The sequence below is a fragment of the Triturus cristatus genome, chromosome 10 (genome assembly GCF_964204655.1).
Source record: "Triturus cristatus chromosome 10, aTriCri1.1, whole genome shotgun sequence".
Taxonomy (NCBI): Eukaryota; Metazoa; Chordata; class Amphibia; order Caudata; family Salamandridae; genus Triturus; species Triturus cristatus.
Genome location: NC_140593.1, coordinates 1,025,672,283 through 1,025,693,011, shown reverse-complemented (window position 1 = coordinate 1,025,693,011; position 20,729 = coordinate 1,025,672,283). Strand labels below are relative to the sequence as shown.

Below are 20,729 nucleotides of genomic sequence, written 5' to 3'. Positions count from 1 at the left end.
AAAGATAAAACATACATCACACCTAACCATGCAGTTTCTATTATTGTCAGAAAATTACTGCCAGACTATGGAGTTTTAGTAGCCATGACCATAAGTCAGTCTGTTGTAAAAATGCATAGGGTTGCGTCTAGTAAGATAGCACATACAGGAATGACTGAATGGATTCAAAATGTGGCATTACACTCCTAGCTCTTGCAGATGAGGCAGGTTGCAACCATAATACACAAAACTGGTTATTCTTCTGTTTTTAGTTATCAGTAGACAGGAAGCTAGAAGGAGGATCACCTTCAAGCTCTGTCTCTATGTTCAATATAGCATATACATAGGTCTTATAAGGATACTAAAGGAAGGTCACAGAAGCGCATTATACACTCCAAGAAATCTCAGCATTTACGAATTGGTCGAGAGAATCATTGCTGACGTTTTTAACCACCAGATTATTATTTGTCAGCAATTGATTTGCTTTAATATACACATATGAAACTTCAGAGATTTGACAGCAAATCCTGCAAACTATGAAAACCCACCCTTAATCTGATGTCACATTAACTAAATAAATCCCTTTTCCATTTAGCTGGTCATTTTCTCTAATTTAAGTATGAAACTGGGAAATCAATATCAAAGAAGAAAAAAAAGAGGCAGCGTGTCAATTTTGTGTCACTTCTGGCATATGCTTAAATAAATCAGGATGTCGCTTGTAAGGTTTATGGAAGTTCTGGTCCTGTCAGAGCTCTGGCTCTGCTCCACTTCCAGGCCGTAAACAATCACAGGGGTGGCAAGGCTTACGAAAAGTCCAGCTCCTGTGGGGCCGACATCTGTAATGGAATTCAGGATATAAAAATAAATGCTGGTGGCCAGTAATTAAGAGGGGCAGTGTTGAACCCACCAGACAAACTGTGCATCCAAAGTGTTGTATTTGTATGGCACAGCTCATCCCTCATGAAGACAGATTTGAGGACCTGTGACGCACCTCACGGAACAGCCAGGTCTTGAATTTCTTGTGGAAGTTAAGGAGTAGAGTGGCAGTTAGGATGTGTAGAGGGAGTTCATTCTAGTATTTCACGGCTTTGAAGAGAGAAAGTGCGTCCTCCCGTCTTGCTTCTAAGGATGAGGGGTTTAGTGTGCGGGAGAGCGAGGTAGCGTGCAGCTGTCTGGAGGGTTGATAAGAGTTAGAGTCTGTCTTTGAGGTACGTTGGTCCTGTGGGGAGCCTTATAGGCGTGGATGAGCAGCTTGAATTTGCAATGTTTCTGCCAGTGTAATTCTTTGAGGTAGGGAGTGATGTGGGAACTTCTGGGGACATCTAGGATGAGTCTAGCAGCAGTGTCTTGGATGGTCTGTAGTCTTTGCGTGAGTTAGATGGAGATGGCAATGATGAGTGCATTGCTGTAGTCTAGGCTGCTGGTGATGAAGGCCTTGGCGACCATGCATCTTGCGTGCTTTCTGAGCCATTTGAAGATCTTATGAAGAATTCTAAGGATGTAGTAGGATGCAATCATGGTGTTGACCTGTTCGTTCAGCAAAAGTTTGTGGGTAAAAATGATGAAGAGATTTTGGTGTGGTGTTTTGGAGGGGCGAGGTTTGACGGCCAGCAGGAGGAGTCCCTCTGAAAGCTCTGATTTCTGAAGATCAGGATGTTAGTTTTGTCCGTGTTGGGTTTGAGGCAGTTCTCTCGCCTCCAGTTGACTACGCTGGACAAGCAGTCAGTGAAGCTGAACCTGGTGGTGTTGTGTTGGTGAGAGAGAGGATGAGCTGAGTGGAATTGGCGTATAAGACAATGTTGATGCTGTGAGTTCCAATGATGCGGGTGAGAGGTGCCATGTATTAGATCAGGGTTGGGCTAGGGGCAGAGCTCTGGAAGACTTCACAGACATGCTTCTTGTGTTCGGAGGTTAAAGTGGAGAGTGACTATGTCCCCTTGGAGAGGAAGGAGTTGATCCAGTTCACAGCAGGTCCTTAGATACTAGAATCTTGGAGTCTGGTGATGAGTGTACCATGACAGACAATGTCGAGAGCATCTGTTTCTCCTTGGTCCATGATTGAATGGATGTTGTGTGCTGCCAGGAGGGTGGTTTCCATGCTGTGGTTGCTTGGGAACCCTGACTGGGTTGAGTCCAGGAGGTGGTGCTGTTCAAGATGAGCCGAGAGCTCCTTGTTGATCTTTCTCCAAACATTGGCGGGAAGGAGAGAAGCTAAAGGTTGCCTGAAGTTGTTGAGATCTTTCGGGTTGGTCACAGGTTTCTTCAGGAGAGCTCTGACCTCTGTGTGTGTTGAGCTGTATGTAAGGGATGATACTGCAGAAGATGGAGGAGTTGACGATGGAGAAGAGGTTGGCGCTGATCAATATGCTTCCCAGGTGGTGAGGGCAAGGGTCTGTGGTGGACCCAGAGTTGATGGTCTGCCTGATTCTGGTGGTGTCTTCTGTGGTGAGGAGATTCCAGTTCGTTAGGGGGTGGGTGCTTGATGATGTCCTCTATAGTGTGGTGAGGTGCAAAGTTGGTGAAGATCTTGAGTAGTTTGATGTAGAAAAAAGTTGGAAACGTCATTGCAGAGGGTCTGTGAGGGGGTGATGGAGGCTACTGTTGGGATGGTGAATTATTTGACTATGTTGAAGAATTATTTGCCAGAGTTGGGGCAGGATTAGAGTCTGAGCACGGAGGGCCACTTTCCTGTCTTCTTTGATCTGTGCGTAGTACCTTCTGCATGCAGATTTGTAGGAGTCTCTGGCGGTATTGTCGGGGCTGGTTCTCCACCTTCTTTTCAGCTGTTTGCAATAGTGTTTAAAGTCTCTTAGGTCTTCCGTGTACCAGCATGCATGAGCACACGTTATTATGTGTCTGATCCTCTTCGTGGGGGCCAAGGCATTGGCACAGTCTGTGAACCAATAGCTGAAGGTAGATAGGTTGTTTAGTAAGTTACCTGTGTGTGTGTGGAGGGGGTGGGTAGGCTGGCTGGCTCTGAGGGTGTGGGACCAGTCCGCTTCTGTCATGTTCCAGTTGAGACCGAGGTGGATGGTCAGTGATTGTTGGCTAGGGTGGGGTGCGGTGATATAGAAATGTACAATGGAGTGGTCTGTCCATGTAAGCAAAGTGAAGTGGCAGGCGTTTACCTTGTTGCTGGCTGTGATGTTTGGGTCAAGTGTGTGTCCGGCGGTGTAAAGCAGGCTGTGTACGAGTTGTGTGAATCCGATGCTGTCAAAGCTTTCTAGGAGGTTAGTGTTGTGCTCCTTTTGGTCCCCAAGATGAAAGTTGAGGTTACAGAGTAGAAGGAAGTCGTTGGTTCTAATGGCGATGGGGAGTGATTTCATTGGTGATGAGGTTGCTGAAGGTGTGCGGGGGTTCCTGGCAGTCGATAGCGAGGGGTGCCTGAGATGGTCGTGAAGTGGTTAAGATGTGGATGGAACTGCAGGTGTTCCATGAGAGAGGATGGTTCATGCATTGGGGTGGTGCAGGTAATAGTTTCTTTGTGGATTATTGCAATGTCTCCTCCAGGTTTGTGGAGACTGTTGCGGCGGATAATCTTGTAGCTGGGTTGGGCCACTGCGATTGCGGGGGTGGTAGGTGGTCCGAGACAAGTTTCGGTGAGGAAGAGTAGGTCGGGGAGTGAGTGTCGATGAGGTACCAGATTTCGGTAGTGTGTGTGCAGAGAGATCTTGTGTTGAGGAGCATGCAGGCAATGCAAGATGAGGTGTGAGCAGAGGGTGGTGTGGGGGGGTGCTGCAGGAGCAGCAGCAGTGAGCGCATGAGAAGGGTCCTGCGTACGAGTTGGGGTGGTGTAGGGGCTGCAGTTGTGTCAGTCTGGTGCTGAACGCTAGCAAAACAGTGGTGGTAGAATAGCAGTGGTGGTCTAATGGACAAGGGTCTGTGGCGCTGGGTGTGGTCCAGGCACGTACGGGCTGCCATTACAGGGGTTCTAGGAGGCAGGGAGAGGGCAGGAAGGCACAGCGGGATAAGGCACAGAGGTGAGCAGGGAAGGGGGGTTGTACACGTGAAAAGCACAGGATGGGGAAACAGGGGGTCTCTGTAATGAGGGGAGAAGCAGATGGAGAAATGGGTACTAATACGGGTACAAGAGAAACAGGCACAAAAGACACAAATACACAAAAGCCACATGAACCAATGAAGGCAAACGGGAACAGAAGAAGAAAAAGGCACAAAGAGCACAAGAGCCAAAGAAGGCAAACCGGCACTGATGCCAAACACAAGAAACCACAGAAGGCGGAGTGTGAAGCAAGAGTGTGGGTGAAGAGAGTGAGAACAGAGAGCAGAATGGAAGAAGGAGAGAGAGGGACGGAGCGCAGTGAGGTGGGGCCTTGTGGCAGATGGCCGTGTCAAAAAGGGCCTTAGACTGGTCAGAGAACCAGTCCAAGGTAAGTAGGAGCAGGGGCCTGAGCCCCTGCTCCACACCAGGAGATAAGAGTTCCATTTGTGTGGTGATTTCATCTTGCCTGGTATCTTTGCTAGAACGGAGAGATGACAAATTCTGTGAGCTTGCGAGCAGTGAGTAGGATCGTCACTCCCCATTGTTTGCCCTGTTGGTGCTGCTGCAGCAGGGAGATTGTATGGGAAAGAGCTCTGCAGAGAACATAACGTTGGGACACCACTTTAATTGCACATAGGACCACTACATGACTGCCTCTAATTGGTAGTTAAGAAACACAAAGAGCTACCTACAGCTAAAACATAGGAAATCTGGCTTACTCCACCCAAGGCCCTGTTCTCATTTGAGGAGGAAGAGAGAGGATCATCAATAAGTGACGACCCAGATCAGGTCTCTTCCAAGAAGCTGGGGTAAATCCGCAACCTACACAACACCACAAAAAATATGGACCAGTGATTTCAACTGATAACATACTGCTATTGATAGAAAAGTGTTAGAATGCAGCCGGTGCTTCACTGCAAAATCTTTGTATCTCGGTAGGAACCTTGGAAACCTCTGATCTCTAGAGACAGACACCAAAATTCATTGTGACTTGAAACATTGTGGAGACAGGGCCATGGTTTGCTTGGATACCACATTGGATTCTAGAGGCTGGTTGAGATGTCATAAAGAGATACTTTTTATGAATACAGAGATTCTGACCCTCCTTGAGAGTATCAATGCCAAAGGCAGCAGGAAAGCAAGCAGTTATACTGTGGGTGTAAAAGTTTGGTTTTACCTAATAAGAGCAGATACACACAGCAAAAAAGGTGATAGCTAGAGAAACTCAAGAATTTCAGTCCTTGAAAACTGTACCAACCCTATTGCACCCCATCATATTAAGAGCTTTGTATGAGTGGAAAACCCATGGGTTTATGAAAGAGTCAGCAGGGGCCTCTTTGGAAATTGTGTTGGGTAAGCTACAGGTTAGAAAATGTGGTCAATTTGGTGGAGCAGTCCGCCTATTGGCCCTTTCAATGCCCTGGCTTCAATTTCTGCGCCATAATGATTACAATTCTCCAACTTCAGGAGCATGTGACTGGGGGGCAAATTATTTTTTTCTTACATTTTGTCTGTGTAACATCTATCCTCCCCTCCAACTCCCTTGGTATTTCTTTTATCCACTTATTTCTCTTCCTTGTTTTGATGGGGATTTGAGTGATGCATGATACAAATGATTCTTAGAGAAGATGAAACAGTTCTGATATGTCTGTGTTAAGTCCAAGAAGTCATATGCCCTAATAATCTAACCTAAATAAATACTGTCTCCAAGTCAGCATTGATGGATGCTCAGTTTAAAAATTACTTGCTGCAGGAGAGCTTTGAATTTCCATTCCCTGGGTCCAGCCCCTGCGGGTTTTCTCTCCACATCTTACAGTAAGTAGGTGCAGTGCTCTTTCTGAAGTGCTTAATTCGGCATATGCAGTCCTATTTTCCACAGATCCAGAGGTATTCTGAAGAAGGAATCCAGGGGTGCCATTTTTATGCCTAGCACTAGCTGGTGGCCGGGGTGACTCCCTAACCAAAAGGGAAAACGTGTGCAGTGGCAATCCTACCCACTTTAACATTATCCCCTGGGGGTTTGGTCCAAAACAATCCCACGGTGCCCTACTTTGTAAAAATTCAACATGGCAGAATCTTTGTTCCCGTTAGGGGAACTCCCGAGAGGTGTGTCTAGGGAAACAAGGAATTCCCTTTGCAAAAACCAGTTGTGGGACAAGTCCTGTTGTCCGCCCGCCCCCCACCCTCCCTCCGGGAGTGGTGCAAATCCGGCTACTTGGACAAATGCAGGAGAAGGCCTAGAAGTGGGTAACATCTGGCTGTGACCGGAGCTGGCATTTGAAGCTTTTACAGTTGGTGGTCACATCCCCCAGGCCAACCTGTCTGGAGGAGGTCACACCTTTTGTTCCCTTTCTTGACAGGAATTCACACCTCCCAGGAGGCTGCCCAGTGACAGTTGGGGTTTATCTCGGAAGGGCTGCTAGAGGCTTTTAGGAAAGAAAATGCCAAATTTTCCAAAAGTAGGGTTGTCAACTGGTCATTTAAAATTTGACCATGAGATTGGATTTTAAATTCCTATCAACTGGAGTTATTGAATTATGGTTCTAGCAATTCCCAAACTGTGGTTATTCATAAGTTGTTATAATGTTACCCAGAGACAGCCTTGCCACTGTGAAAAATGTCTTTGGAGAGGAGATTTTCCCTACGAGGACATGTAAAAACTTACCAAAACATTTGCATATCCTACTTTTTAAATTCCATCCACCCTGCCCTTTGGGCATTAAGGGCCTACCTTTGGGGTGACTGATAAGTATTAAAAAGGAAAGTGTAGGCCTAGCAAAGGGTTTGTTTTGCTAGGTCGAATTTGCAGTTTTAAAACTGCACAAAAGCGTAAAGCCACACCACCGATGAGAAAATGTTCTCCCCTATTGGATCAAACCACTTTCTCAAAACATCAGACTAGGCAGATGAAGAGAATGGTGGAGGGATGACATTAACCTTGTGATCATAGGGTAATATCCATACAGTACATGAAGACTTCCGATTAGAACACACACAAAAAAAATCTGGGTCACCAGAAGCCAAGCGAGAATGCCATGAAACTCAGCTGCTGGAGAGAAATGGTGTCTACCCGAGCTTCATTAAATGGTAGGTAGAGTTCTGAAGAGTAAAGATCATCCTGGAGAATTTGTCAACATGCTGGCTTTAACCTCTGACTTGGGTAGAGGAAAATTCAAGACCACCCCATCCTTGCATGGATTCTCATGAAAAAAAAGCCATTCTCCTCACAGCTGATGAAAAACTGGAAAAGCTTTCAGTGGCAGAGGGGTATATGTTGGTCTTGGAAACGTGAAGCAGCATATGATGGATCTGACAACTCTTTAGGACCCAAAGGTGCAACAAAGGGAGTTGGAGGGGGCCAGACCCTCAAAGGAAGGGCCTGGGTGAATGTTGTCTTGTGAGTGGAGTCAACACCAGGTACCGGAAAAGCAGAGAGCAGATTCACAATTGAGTCGGGCACTCTTGCTGAGCTAGTGCCCAGCAGTGCAGCAACAGAGTCAGACGATGACATCAAAATTGAGTGGCAACCCAGACTCAATGACCGCATGTGAGGCTGACAGCAAAGGTTGGTAGGAGTGACAAATACTACGAGGGGAGGTGACTGACATTTATACCAGGACCTGGATGTAGAGCAAGATCAGGAGAGATGGTGCCCACATTGGTATCCTTGCACTATTGGAGGAACACATACTGTTCACCCAAGTCAACAAAGGCAAAAGTCTGATCCAATAAAGTTTTTGACAGTGAAAAACACTATATGCAGATACTCTGACAGGAACTAACAAGGACGCCAGAAACAGGAGCTACAGCACTGCAAAACTCAAAGCAGAGCAAACGTCAGAAAAGCAAACCGATCAGCATTGAAGGGCGTGGAAAAAAGGGAAACCAGAGTCAATGCGCAGGATGGTGCCTTACATGGAGAGGCAGACTCTACTGGAAGCCAAGGCACCATCTTGACTGCAAAATTTCCAGATGCAGTCTGGCGCCTGGGAGGGATTAATTATGTGAGGATTTGCGGTTAGCAGTACACATCAGAATAAGGCATCTGTGAGGCTGCAGTGTCCTGGTATACCTGCTCAGTGAGAAGAAAAAAATTAACATGCCTGGCTGACTTTGCAATGCATAATGTAACATGGAAGCTTATGGACTCCCTAAGGTGACAGAACAGGTTTATAATTAGTTTGTAGCCACATTTGTTCATCTAATAAAAGAATTCTAAAATAGTTTTTAGTGTAACATTTTTATACGATTGCTTTGATGACAGAAAATAACTTCGCCCATGTCAGGCTTTTTTTCAAGACTGAAAATTGATCGAGAAAATGTGTTCTGAGGTCCTGCATATGTGCAGAGATATTCTATTGTTTATAGTGGATGTATGAAGGAACAACGCTTGCCTTTACCATGCATATACCTTTACAACGAAATGTTAAGTATATATCAGGAAAGTGCATTTCAAGTAGCCAGCATCCATATATTGCTACTTACCCCCCATATTACATCAGTAATGATATCTTGTATGACATCATTTATCATATTTTTGCAACATTTGCAATAAAAGTAGTGATGACAAAACTGTGCATAGCAGGGGTGCGAATTATAGTTACCTTAGGCCACTAGTTATGGTTTTATGAGATAAGTAAAACTGTTGATTCTCTATCGTTTTGTTCATGTAAACTCTGAACCTAACTAGAACGTCCCTATAACCTTTGTTTTTTGAGTGAATTTCTAAGATTTTTTAAATTCTATTTCCTAACTATAACATCCCTGTAACCTTTGTTTTTTCAGTCTGTATATATATATATATATATATATATATACATACACACACACACACACACACACACACACACACACACACACACACACACACACAGACACACATACACACACACTTATACACTTACCGGATATATACTTACCATTTGGTTGTAAAGGCCTATGTGTAGTATAGACCTTCGTGGTAAAGGCAATGCATGGTAAATGCTGCATCGCAAAGACTGTTTCCCGTTTATTACTACCAGGTATTTGTCATGGGAATCTGTAAACAGTAGAATATCTCTGCGCATATGCAGGATGCTTGACAATTTTTAGAAATATATTTTTTCATGCAAAAAAGCAGTAAATGACTGAAGACGTCTATAATAGGCAGCACTTTTCAGTTTGTTTACAACAAATACATTCAAGTAACTAAATCAGTCATTTGGTACTTTTCACTGAAAACACCACATTTTGAAATCTTTCAAAAAATAGAAACACTTAAGGAAAATGTACCTTCCTTATGCTGTATAACATTTTAAGCAATTGGAAATGGTGGGGGGGACCTTCTAGTGTCAGATATATTTAAGGCAATTTTTTAGTTCCATAATCTTCTACTTTTCTTCTGCTGTCTATACAGCAGAGGTGGTGTAACACCAAGAGGACTAAATGTGTTTTTGGATTGAGGAGTTGTGTATATAAAATGTGCCACAAAATGTAACTTAGTTGATGGATGCATGTGGGTGCTGGATATTTTTTCAAGTGTTAACCTTATGGAAACAAATGCTTTCCTTCTTTTATCCAGAGTATAAAAATACATACTAAATAATTATGAGGAATTTGCATGAGCAAGATTTTGAAACCTACAAACTACGAGAAACTGCTTCTTACCCTCTTCGTGAAAGCAACTTATTCAGAGGGGCATTCTGTCCTTGGGTTGGTTGTAGTATTCTGCTAAAATTGAGAATTTTGTGTTAGATTACGCCGCAATCTAAGAAGCAGAAAGATCTCAAGGTACAATGCATTTTTCCCATTAAGTGGAAAACATCTTAATTTGCAAGACAAACTTATGATACATTTTCAATTTCACTAACCTCGTTTCTGTGATTTTCGGTTTCAAAACAGTTTTTTTATTTGGCATTCCCATTTCAACAGCCCTATTAAAATGCAAAACCAAAATTAGAACGTTATTCTTTCTCCATTCAAACAAATAAAGCCAAGTAAAAGTACAAAAACAAAGCTCATAAGTACTACTAAAAAACACTGCAGTCATTGACAAATAGTTTTAATGTGCCTTAACATGTTTACTGCACATTTTGATTAGTGCAAAAATGAAACAGCATTGCATGCTCCGTATACGTTGTGTAATAGATTACTACTAGGGCTGGGAGATCCTGCTGCAATCCCAATCCATGTTTTACACTAGAACCACAGACTTACGAGGCGAGGTGCAGCCTCCTTGGAATAGGGCCTGGCGCCACATAGCCACCATCAGCCTTCTTCTATCTAGGACTAGCATATCCGGCCTCCATACGTTTATCCCCCATTCTGGCTCTGCGTATGTGCGGGGTTTCGGCGAGGTCGGCGGAGTGGAGGTTTCTCTTGGGTGCGTGGAAGGAGACTTTCATTGAGGTATTGGGATCCGGTGTTGTGGAGGGATTTGTAGGCATGAGTGAGTAGCTTAAAGGTTACTCTCTTCTAGACTGGGAGCCAGTGGAGGTCTTGTATGTGCTGGGTGATGTGTTCCTGTTGTGGGATGCCGAGGACGAGCCTGGCAGGGGTGGTCTGGCATTTCCGGAGCAGGGATTTGGTTATTCCGGTGTAGAGGGCGTTTCTGTAGTCCAGTCTGCTAGTTATGAGTGCGCAGGTGACGGTTTTTCTGGATTCAGGGAGGATCCACTTGAAGGTCTTGCGAAGGATGTGGAGGATGTTGTAGCAGGAGGAGGAGAAGGCGTTGGTCTGTCGGGTCATGGTGAGGGAGGAGTCCAGTATGATTAGGACAGCAGCATTTTCTTATTTTTGCATTGGCAACAAATGCGTGCCGGGGAACCTACCATTCTGAATCTGCCGCAGCAGCCCCTGAGAGCCAGTAGCTGAAGCAAAGCTAGTGGATGAAGTGATGCCTCTACCCTTGAGGAAGTGGAAAGCCCTCCAGTGACTGACTAATAAGGATGGAGAGGCCCTGACACAGCAGTCTGTCTCACAGTAAGAAAGAGAAAAGGTACTTACCAGTAACTCTTGTCCTCTGGCACTGGCATGTATCATAGATTCACATGCATGAATTCTTTGCCGTCATCAGCTTATGACCCTTGGTAACAAAGTCAATACAGTAGTGTACCCTTAACACAGTAATATTGAACTTTCGCAAAGGATTTTCATCCTATACACATTACTGTAAATGATGTAGACTACAGTCAGAGACAAGCATCTTCGGTTCTTCCCCTGCCAGAGGCTTTCAGCTACCATATTTTAAAGTGTTTATATTTTAACAAGTGAAGTTTCAGGATAAAGAGATGGTGGTAAGTCGTCTGTGAATCAATAAAAAATGCAGATGATGGAGAACAGAGTTCGAGGTAACTTTTTTCCTTCTCCAGCACTGAATCTTTTATACATTCACAGCTTGAAAAATATTTCACACCAGTACAAAAGAAAGTGGTAGGTGGGCATGAGGCTCACTTTTGGGAAAGGTGTTTCAGAGCACTACCAGTCCCACAGCAGTTACATTTGTTGGCATCCATAACAATACAGTAGTGCTTCGTTAAGGGGTGTGAAGTTCTCCATGCTGCTGCCTGACAAATGTCTTAAAAAAAGTCCAGCCAAAAGACTATTGTTGGCGCCATAGTCCTTGTGGAATGTGCTCTGAGCTTTCTTGCCAATGGTCTGTTCACTGATGCAGAAGCCACTGTACCACAAGCATCCATCTAGCTAAAGTTTGCTTGTTACTTGGGTTGCCTTTGTTTACCGGGCCAAAGGCTATGAATAACGGGTCAGATTTTCTGAATTCTCTTGCACTGCTCAAATAGAAATTAACACATATCATATCCAATGAACACAGTGGCTTTTCTGTGGCTGTGGTTGAATTTAAATAGAAAGTTGTTAAGATACACCTCATAAAATGCAGAGAAACTTTGGGAAGAAATTATGGCTTCCTTAAAATACCTTTCCTAGAAAGCCACTTTCCTAGTAGCAATAACATCTGCACATATGGTTACACAGATACAGGCTCGACCCATTAAACGTATAATATATTTCGTAAGACTAGAGTAGTAATGAGAACTCCAGCTAAATTCCTCCCTAAGGTGGTTTCATCAGACTTCATGTTAACCAAACCATTGCTTTACCAAAGTTTTTTCAGAACTCCTCTTCTCTGGCAAAGAGGTCCCTTCACCCACGTGACATGAGAAACGTTTTAGAGTTTTATCTAGATAAGACCATAGACTTAAGAAATTCCAAAAAGCTATTTGTTAACTATGGTCCATTACTGACCAGGTGTGCGAAATTGATACAATTACTGTCTCGATGGATAGTTTGTTGCGTTCTCCTGAGCTAAAAAAAAAAAAAAAAAGAAAAAAAGAAACAAAGGTTATAGCCAGTAGACCAAAGACCCATTTAACCAGAGGTAAAATGGCTACTGCTGCTTTATTGAGAAATATTCTAATTTCTGCAAAGCAGCAACGTGAAGGTCTGTTCACACTTTTCCAAGAGACAGTTGTTTTGAATCGGGATGTAGAGCAGATGCCCAAGTAGGGCAGGACTCCTAGAGAAATTATTTGCTTAGATCTATGTATTGGTTTTCTATCTCAAAGCAATTTCTGGGATGACCTAGTTAATCTATTCTAATCGGTGCTTATGATTATCAGTGGAGATCCCCTGAAGGAGAAGGAATAATTTCTTACCTTTAATCCTAGTTCTCCTTTAAAGGACTCCATTCGAATCATAAGCAACCCTCCCACCACCCCAGCGGAAGTGAAACAGTCAATCTAAGCTTAAACCTCACTTCTAGTGTCAAAATGAAATGCGATATCAGCCACCTACATGGTAAGATGGGGCAATGGAGGACTGGAAACCTTAAAGGCACTGTGTTCTTTTTCACTCTAACACAGCTGGTGCCAACAGAGCTACATTGTTTTAAAATGCCACTTTTCTTAATTTCTAGTGACATTTCTGCATTTTATGTATTTGTTTTAGTTTTTAAAGTGAATTAATGGAATTGGCAATATATCCTTCTTAGGCTAAATTGAACATCTGTTACACATGGAGTAAGACGAAAATGTAACACAAAATGCAACTTTGGAAAAAATGCTTCAGAATCCCAGCGTGTGGGCAGGGCTATGCAGTGCTTAGAATTTCAATGAAGATTCCCTGAAGAATAAATACTGTTCGTGTGTGCACAGATTTTGTACGTTTGGGGCAGAGCCCCCTAATTTTTCACACGCAAGAGTAAAAATCAAGAAATTCTCTGACAAGTTTGTCAGACTCCAAGAGCCCTACATCTTGTACACAACTCAGAAAAGGTCAAAATCACCTTTTGAGAATATGCTTTCCTCTGCAAAGGTACTTTGGGAACTAGGGAAATTTACCTGACAGTGACCCCCAATTTACTGTGATTCTCCACCCTCACATCAGTAGAAAAATAAGGCTACCGGAAAGATTTATTCAAAAAAGAGATTTTAAACCTGAAGGTGAAAGTTGTAGTTAAAGCCAAACATTACCATGAGAATAAAAATTACCCACAATCTTAAAAGTTGTTCAAAGCGAACACAAGTGTGTACTTTTAGACAGTATTCTTTGGGGATTTTGTTTTATTGTTTATATACTTTATTTTGTAAGTTTTACAACCATAAAAGTACAAAGCACATACAAATTCATCAGTAAAAATGATCTTGTGGAAACATTAAGAACTAAACCGACAAATCTCATTAGAAGTACTAAGTTAAGAACAATATAAAAATGTATCTAAATTCACATTTCATTCATGCTAAAATAAAAGCCATAGCTGCTGGATACCCTGAGCCATGGAATATCACAATGCCTAAATTAACTCTGTAAAAGAAATATGTACGATAATGCAGTATAATAAGAATTAGTTATAAACAAGGCGATACACATCTTCAATAATACCATATGTAAAATATAGAGACCCAAGATGGAATTGCTTTTGCTCTGACAGACCAACTCCAATGGATATTTGGATACTACGCACATGATCGTCTGATTAGATTCCGTGTACAGTAGCCTTAAGGCGTCCTGATGCGGCCTGCAGCCTAACTGTTACACAATGGGATAATCCATCTCTTTCTGGGCAAACATAAGAGGGATAAAAGAAGAAAACACTAGACCGATTCCTCAGCCTGCAAGCGTGTGGGACATATGGTACTCAGACAGCTACGTGGATTCCATTTCGCTTGAAGCGTCTGTAGTGGTAAGGGGCCATATCGAAACTTCAGATAGATCTTCCTAGCTGCTGGTAGTGATACATAGTCTAGAAAAGGTTCAAAATTCATATCACACTTAAAATCCAAAACATCAGCTACGAGAGATCCCACTGACATTCCTAAACTCCTCAGTGTGTTTAAATTCCCATAAAGCCTTCTTAAGTGCAGACTTCGGAAGATGCTTGGTAGTGGGAATAGAAGACCAAAAATCACCAAGACAAATCTGAAATACCATGCTCCTGACATTAGAAAGCCATATGATTTAGCAGACGTATCACCAGAGACTACATCCAAAAGGAGGTATAATAATCCTCCAGATCTGGTGAATACTTAAGCCTGCGCCAGGAGAGAAGTGGCCTAAGTTGGGTCTTGTATATCATAAGCTCCAGGCCCAGATCTCGTCTAAAAATCTTCTTTTGTAGTTCAACAGAGCTTCTCATACAACATGTTGGCAGTGTTCACCATCACAGACTAGTGAAAATAAATGCTAACATGACGTGTTGGTGCTTAATAGACCAGTACAGTATGCAGATTCCTGAAATGTGGCAATGAGAGTCACCAGAATAGTGTTGGTTGACCTCAGTTTCTGAAGCAGCAAAGACAAAGGCCCACAACATGCATCATAAGTCCTCATGAGAAGGACCGGGGTCAACTTTAAAATCTTGTATCCCTTTCAACAAGGATACGCTGACATGCTAAGGTCAACCAAATGATTCCTAATAAATGATCCAGGAATCTGTTGTCTTACTCCTTAAACTTTTTGAGCGAAATCTAAGGGGAATGATGCAATAGGTTAGATATGTATCTAAAAATAATTACCCCACCAAAATGTGACATTTTACTTGTCATATCAGGTTATGGACATTTCTTATATAAGCACGGAATAGGGTTAATACAATAGGAATAGTTAGTTCGATTCCTAAACACTTCTCAAACATACAAAACGGCTGGTCATCCTCCTGAAGCTTAGCAGTTATCTTCGTGCCAGCATGGAAGACGGGTCCCTCTAAATGGAGTGAGTTTTCCAGCAAACCATGTATTCACAGTAAGGTTTTCTCCCTCATTCTCCCAAGCTCTCCTATCAGACAAGGGAAGGAATTACAACTGGATGATTTTAAGTTACTGAGTATCACTTTGTTAGTGCTCTTGCTCTAATTTGAGCCCCAGGATGTGGGAGCTTTCAGACTGCATTATTAAAAATCTTGTAGTATACAGTCCAAATGGATAGGTTTCATTCATGCACAAACTGACTTTCCAGTATCTCTTGTGAGTTCTATTTTACCCTGAAGTAAAAATCTGTGAGTGTAAGCAAGCCACCCGCTATTATCACCTTCATGTTACCATTAATAGTTTCACATATTCTATGAAGGTTGGGCTACTGCAATGGTCTTTGATAGGGTCTTTCTGTATACATTTCAGCTAAACTACAGCTGAACCTAAATCTTTCAGTGATATTGATCTTCAGACTTTGGAACCGTGACCATGTGCTGTAGGCCTTGAGAAGTCTGCAGTGTCTTGCTGCAGAGCAGACAATCCAGTTTAAGTATCTTTGCCTCGTAATTTTTTATAATCCAGAGCAATTTGAATTTAGATAGATTTGTCCTCTTGTACCAATAAAATCTCTAAACTTGAAGAACTAACTGTTGTTGCAGGTCTCGCGGGTGGAAAGGAAAAGAGGATGAGATAGATTCTCTTTAAATGGGTCTAAAGTATGGAACAATCAACTTCTGAAACAGGACACGGCGCCAAATAAATGGAGTGACTGACGTTGAAGGTAGACACCTCATTAATGAACATCATGATGACAACTTCAAAAACTCTTGAAAAGGCCAACTTTAACTTGATTTTTCTGCATAAAACTACGGGTTTGTAAATAGTATAAAAGTCACATTGCAGCATTTAGTGTAGAAATGTGCTATATAGTGAAAGATTTTCTGTTACTAGGATGGTGAAAAATTAAGTGAATTGTGCCTGCCAGGTAAAATGTGCATCAGCTGCCCTCCGCATACACTAACTTAAAGAAAGCCAGCAGCTTCCATTACCCAGCCTGCACTGTATAGTGGCAAATTGCCTCATAGTCTCAATTGTTTTGAAAAGGAGAATAAAACATGCCATATTTTATGTGAATTACACTAATAACATGAGGAGGGAGGTTTGTTTATGACTTCAGTGAGAATACCTACAACACAGAACCAGGATTGTAAGTAGCATTTTCTTCTGCATCGTAAGCTCCTCACTGATAACCATTAACAGAGTAAACAGAGAGTAGCAAGTAAATCTCCCACTGCAAGGCTGTCAATATAAGAAAATACAGTTTGCAAATTAAGGCATGTTGTACAACTGTGATGCGTTTCTGTAGCTTCCAATTAAGTTTTAGCCTTGTAATTAAAAATTACCTAATGTAGCTTGACTCACCAATGTGTCAGCTCTTGAACCCTCATCATGACAGTAATGCTCAGTAAAAGTACGTATAGATTTTAACAGTGCTGCTTTACATATTTTTGAAAGTGGGACATTCTTGACCCATGCAACTGATGCCGCATTTCCTCTTGTGATTGAGCTTTGGGCCTACAAGGTAGAGGTCTGTTTGATAACTGGTAACAGCATGCAATGCAGGCTATAATCCATTGGGCAGTGGTCTGTTTGGAAAAAGCAAACCCAGTACATAAAAGGGCCACACTATACAAAGTATATACAAGTTCTTCATACGGTTTTGGACCTTTTAAGATAAACTTTTATGACTCTTTAGATCTAAGGAATGTAAAGATCTGTCTACAGGGGATGACGGATTGCAGAAATACACTGGCAGCAAAATAGCTTGATTAAGATGGAAATCTGATATGACTCTGGGCTGAAAAGAGGGGTGCATTCTTACATCTACCCTGTTGAGATGAAAAAACAAAATAGGTCTCAATAGCTGATAATGCCTGTATGTTTCTTGCTCGCCTTGCTGATGCGATTGCAACTAGGAAAGCAACTTTTCACAAATGGTGTTGCAATGTAGCCTTATGAATATGCTTCAAGGGAGGAGCCCTGACTTTAGATAGAACCAAATTTAACTCCCATGGTGGAGCAGGCTTAACTGGAGTGTGAGTCTTTTTAGACCTTCTAGCAAATCTTTGATTACTGGGATCGTTAAGAATGAACTTTGGTTTGGTCCTTTGAGATAAGCTATTATAGCAGCAAGGTGCACTTTAATTGAAGAAACCTGTGGATTGGAATGAGCCAAGTGCAATAAGGAGAGAGGGTCAAATAACAAACCTTCTCCACTTGAATCCATAGGAGCTGCTGGTAGATGGTATGTTTTGCTCCTTAAGAATTTTCATACAGTCTGGTGGTAAATATGAGTGGCCATACTGTAGAAGTCAAAGAGCTAGGCTGCAAATTCATAAATTGCATGTTGAGGTGAAGGATGTTTCCTCCCATCCTGGCCAGAGGATTGTGGTTGTATGGAAGTTTCTTGCTGTGTTTGAGTGATCCACAAAATTGCTCTGGAAACAACCATTGCCTTGGCCACTCTCGAGCTATCAGGATCATAGTGGACAGTGACCACTTGAATTTAATAACGGTCAGAAGAAGTGGCACTGTGGGAAAATCCTGTAGAAATCTGTTCAACAAATTCAATAAAAGAGCGTTGTCCATCAACTGTGGGTCTGGATCCATAGTTTGGGCATTTTTTGTTTTGTATGGTGAAAAAAAGCCTATTTCTGGATAGCCTGAAAAATGGAATCTAAGAGACGGTTGTTGAGTTCCCACTCCCACTTTTCGTAGAAGCATCTGCTGAGTAGGTCCGCATGTTGATTCTGCAGACCTGGCAGATACACAACTTGTTGGAATAGATTTCTTGCTAGGAGCCAATGCCAAATTGCTTGGGCTTCAAATGATAGAGATTGTGATTTTGTTCCTCTCTGCTTGTATAAATAAACATGGTGGTGTAATAGCCCGTGTGTACTTGAACTCTGTGGATAAGGTTGGGAGTAAAGCTTGGCGAGCTAGGTGAATTGCTTTTAGATCAAGTACGTTGATGTGGTAGAATTGTTTGAAGGGTTGGACTGGGACAGAAAGTAGGCCCAAGCACCACATTAGAAGTGGATGCCGGTAGCGAATCAGATAGCTAAAAAAGTGACACATATTTACAAATCTGGGCACCTTTGAACTAGTAAAGAACCACTGTAAGGTGTTTTGCAAGGTATAAGGGACTGCATACATTTGTGCTTCCGACAGGCAATGTTTGCATTAAAAACCGTCCCACCAGACTATAAAACTGGTCCACACACTGTGCGGTCAGACCAGCCCTTCAGGGCACTGCCTAACTGCCCTATAGACCATTCCGACCCTGGTTGTTTGAGAGACCACTGACCCTCAAATGTAAGAACATTGAAATGTGCTCCCCCGAGGTGAGAAAATAATTTGTCGCAATAGTCTGAGTGGGTGGGTCTTAATGAAAGGGACCCACTACTGAAGGGATTGTTGAGTTTGCAGAGTTAATTTGATTTTTTCTTCCCAATTGCCATGATGTTGTGACTACTGGTTCTTCCAAGCACTGTTGTAATGGTCTCATATGGAATTGAGCATTGGAACTAAATAAATGAACAAGGCCGTAGACCTTTGGAGAAGGGAGATTTTCTTCTTTTTTTAAAAAAATGTATTGAGCAGAATTTGAGAAGATAAAAAGAAATTCAACACAATATAGCTTTTTTTGTGGTTACAATCAATACTAAACTAAATAACTGAAATAATATTTAGAAAAAAGAGTATAGAGCACATCTTAGAAATCGCTACTTTTCTACAGAATAAAGTGCTTGCGTGCAAAAGAATTACATCACTCACTTCAAAAAAGCGTTGCAACAAATCCCAATGAAAAGCAAATCACAACTAGAATCCCCCTTCCTAATAGAGTGCTGTAAGTGTTAAGTGCGATAAAAGTCTATGAATGATGAATGTACACATTTTCTTGAAATTTATCTGAACTGGAAAAAATAAAATCACTCACCAGTTGATATCTAAAGATGAAATACAAAATGCCACGAGAAAGATCCTCCCACTAATTGATTAAAGTGCATGGGTGCGTTATATCACTTAAGTACAGATTGCACACCGTTAGAAAATCAAAGCTATACCCCTTTTCCTAATGATTAAAGTACCAAAAGTGTCCAAGTGCTGTAAAATGAGGTGTCAAAACATACAGTTAAGAGGGCTTAACCTCACCTACTAAAAAAGCTACTCATAGAATGTCACCTCCAAGATACCTTGTGAACATGATTTTGCAACTTCACACCGACTACTGTTCAAAAAGCAGGATTATGCTAATAATACTCAAATGCGTTCTGAATTACTAAAAAACCTAGGTAACCACACAACCCGCCATGAACAGGCCTCCTCAAAAACTTTAATCGTCATCACTTTTGTACACTAATGTTGGAAAAAAATTAGTTTTCCAGCATTGTATTATCAAAGACCAGGCAACAGACATAGCAATGCAAATACAATATTGAACATGCTTGCTCATCCTACTAGTAGAACATGAGTAACCAAATAAAAATAAAAAATCACTAGCCGGACACACTTGCTTAAATCTTGGAATAACATATTCCAAAACTGATAAAGTGTTGAGCATGTGAAGAAAATATGTAGCCAGGCCTCTGAATATTTTATTTCACACCATAAAAACTTGTCAGGAATTGCCTGAAACATTCTGTAAAGAGTATGTGGGGTATAATATGCTAGCCATTTTGACAAGAAAGACAATCTTTTGAAATTAGTTGTCCTTGGGGATTTATAGCTAATCTCGGAGCTGGACTGCCATTTGCCTATTGTGGTCTTAAAATGAGTAGTTCTATAAATGTTATCTAAAAGTTCAAAATTCACAGACTAACTGCTAGTCTTGTGTGATACTCTTTACCAATTCCCAATACGTCAGCCTGTTTTTAGTTAGAAGATTCATTACAGCGTATGTCTCGTTACTCATCACTTGATAATTCACTGTCAAGAAGCCCAATATCTGCATAAAGCTTAACACAAGCAGGCGGATCTCTGCCCCATGATGTAAAATAATTTCCTCCAATGTTATCTGTTTTTGGTCAATAAAATCTCCCATCTGGGTAAACCCAGTCAGTCAGTCAGAAAAACTTTATTCGGTTTTTGCTTTTAAACCATAAAAGTTGCATTGACATAAAACATTTTCAAAAGTGCACCAATTAAGATAACAACCAATACAACAATAAACTTACATGTAATGAATAGATAGAAAAAGCCTGAGGAGATACTATTTACACATCCATATAACTCCTAGATTTAACAGTGGCTTTTAAAAACCCTACTATAAAAAATATACAGTCCTCTTTCAATAATTGAAGGTACACCAGGGCCGGTCGAGCCTGTCTAAAATTCATTCTTTTTAAAATAGGAACCAGAAAGCGTTTACGCTGAATTTCATGTATTTTATATAAAAACAAGAAGTGCAACGTATCCTGCGGAGATTGTCCATCGCAGCCGCAGGGCACTATATCTGGACCTCTATTAAAACCCTTGGGTCTGGCGAGCAAAAGATGAAAAAAGTT

At 41.8% G+C, this 20,729-nt stretch overlaps 1 protein-coding gene across 6 annotated transcripts in view; it reads right to left on the bottom strand.

The window, feature by feature from the left end:
• CCP110 (centriolar coiled-coil protein 110) overlaps nt 1-20,729 on the bottom strand; it is a 391,171-nt gene that overhangs the window by 55,467 nt on the left and 314,975 nt on the right. For 3 of the 6 annotated variants that reach the window (XM_085629056.1, XM_085629058.1, XM_085629061.1), the window contains 2 exons: nt 9,829-9,891; nt 9,626-9,688 (listed from right to left, as the gene is read on the bottom strand). In XM_085629056.1, coding sequence (XP_085485182.1) covers nt 9,626-9,688; nt 9,829-9,891 — 126 coding nt within the window. The remainder of the gene's footprint in view (nt 1-9,625; nt 9,689-9,828; nt 9,892-20,729) is intronic. The other 3 variants (XM_085629057.1, XM_085629059.1, XM_085629062.1) reach the window with 2 other exon arrangements.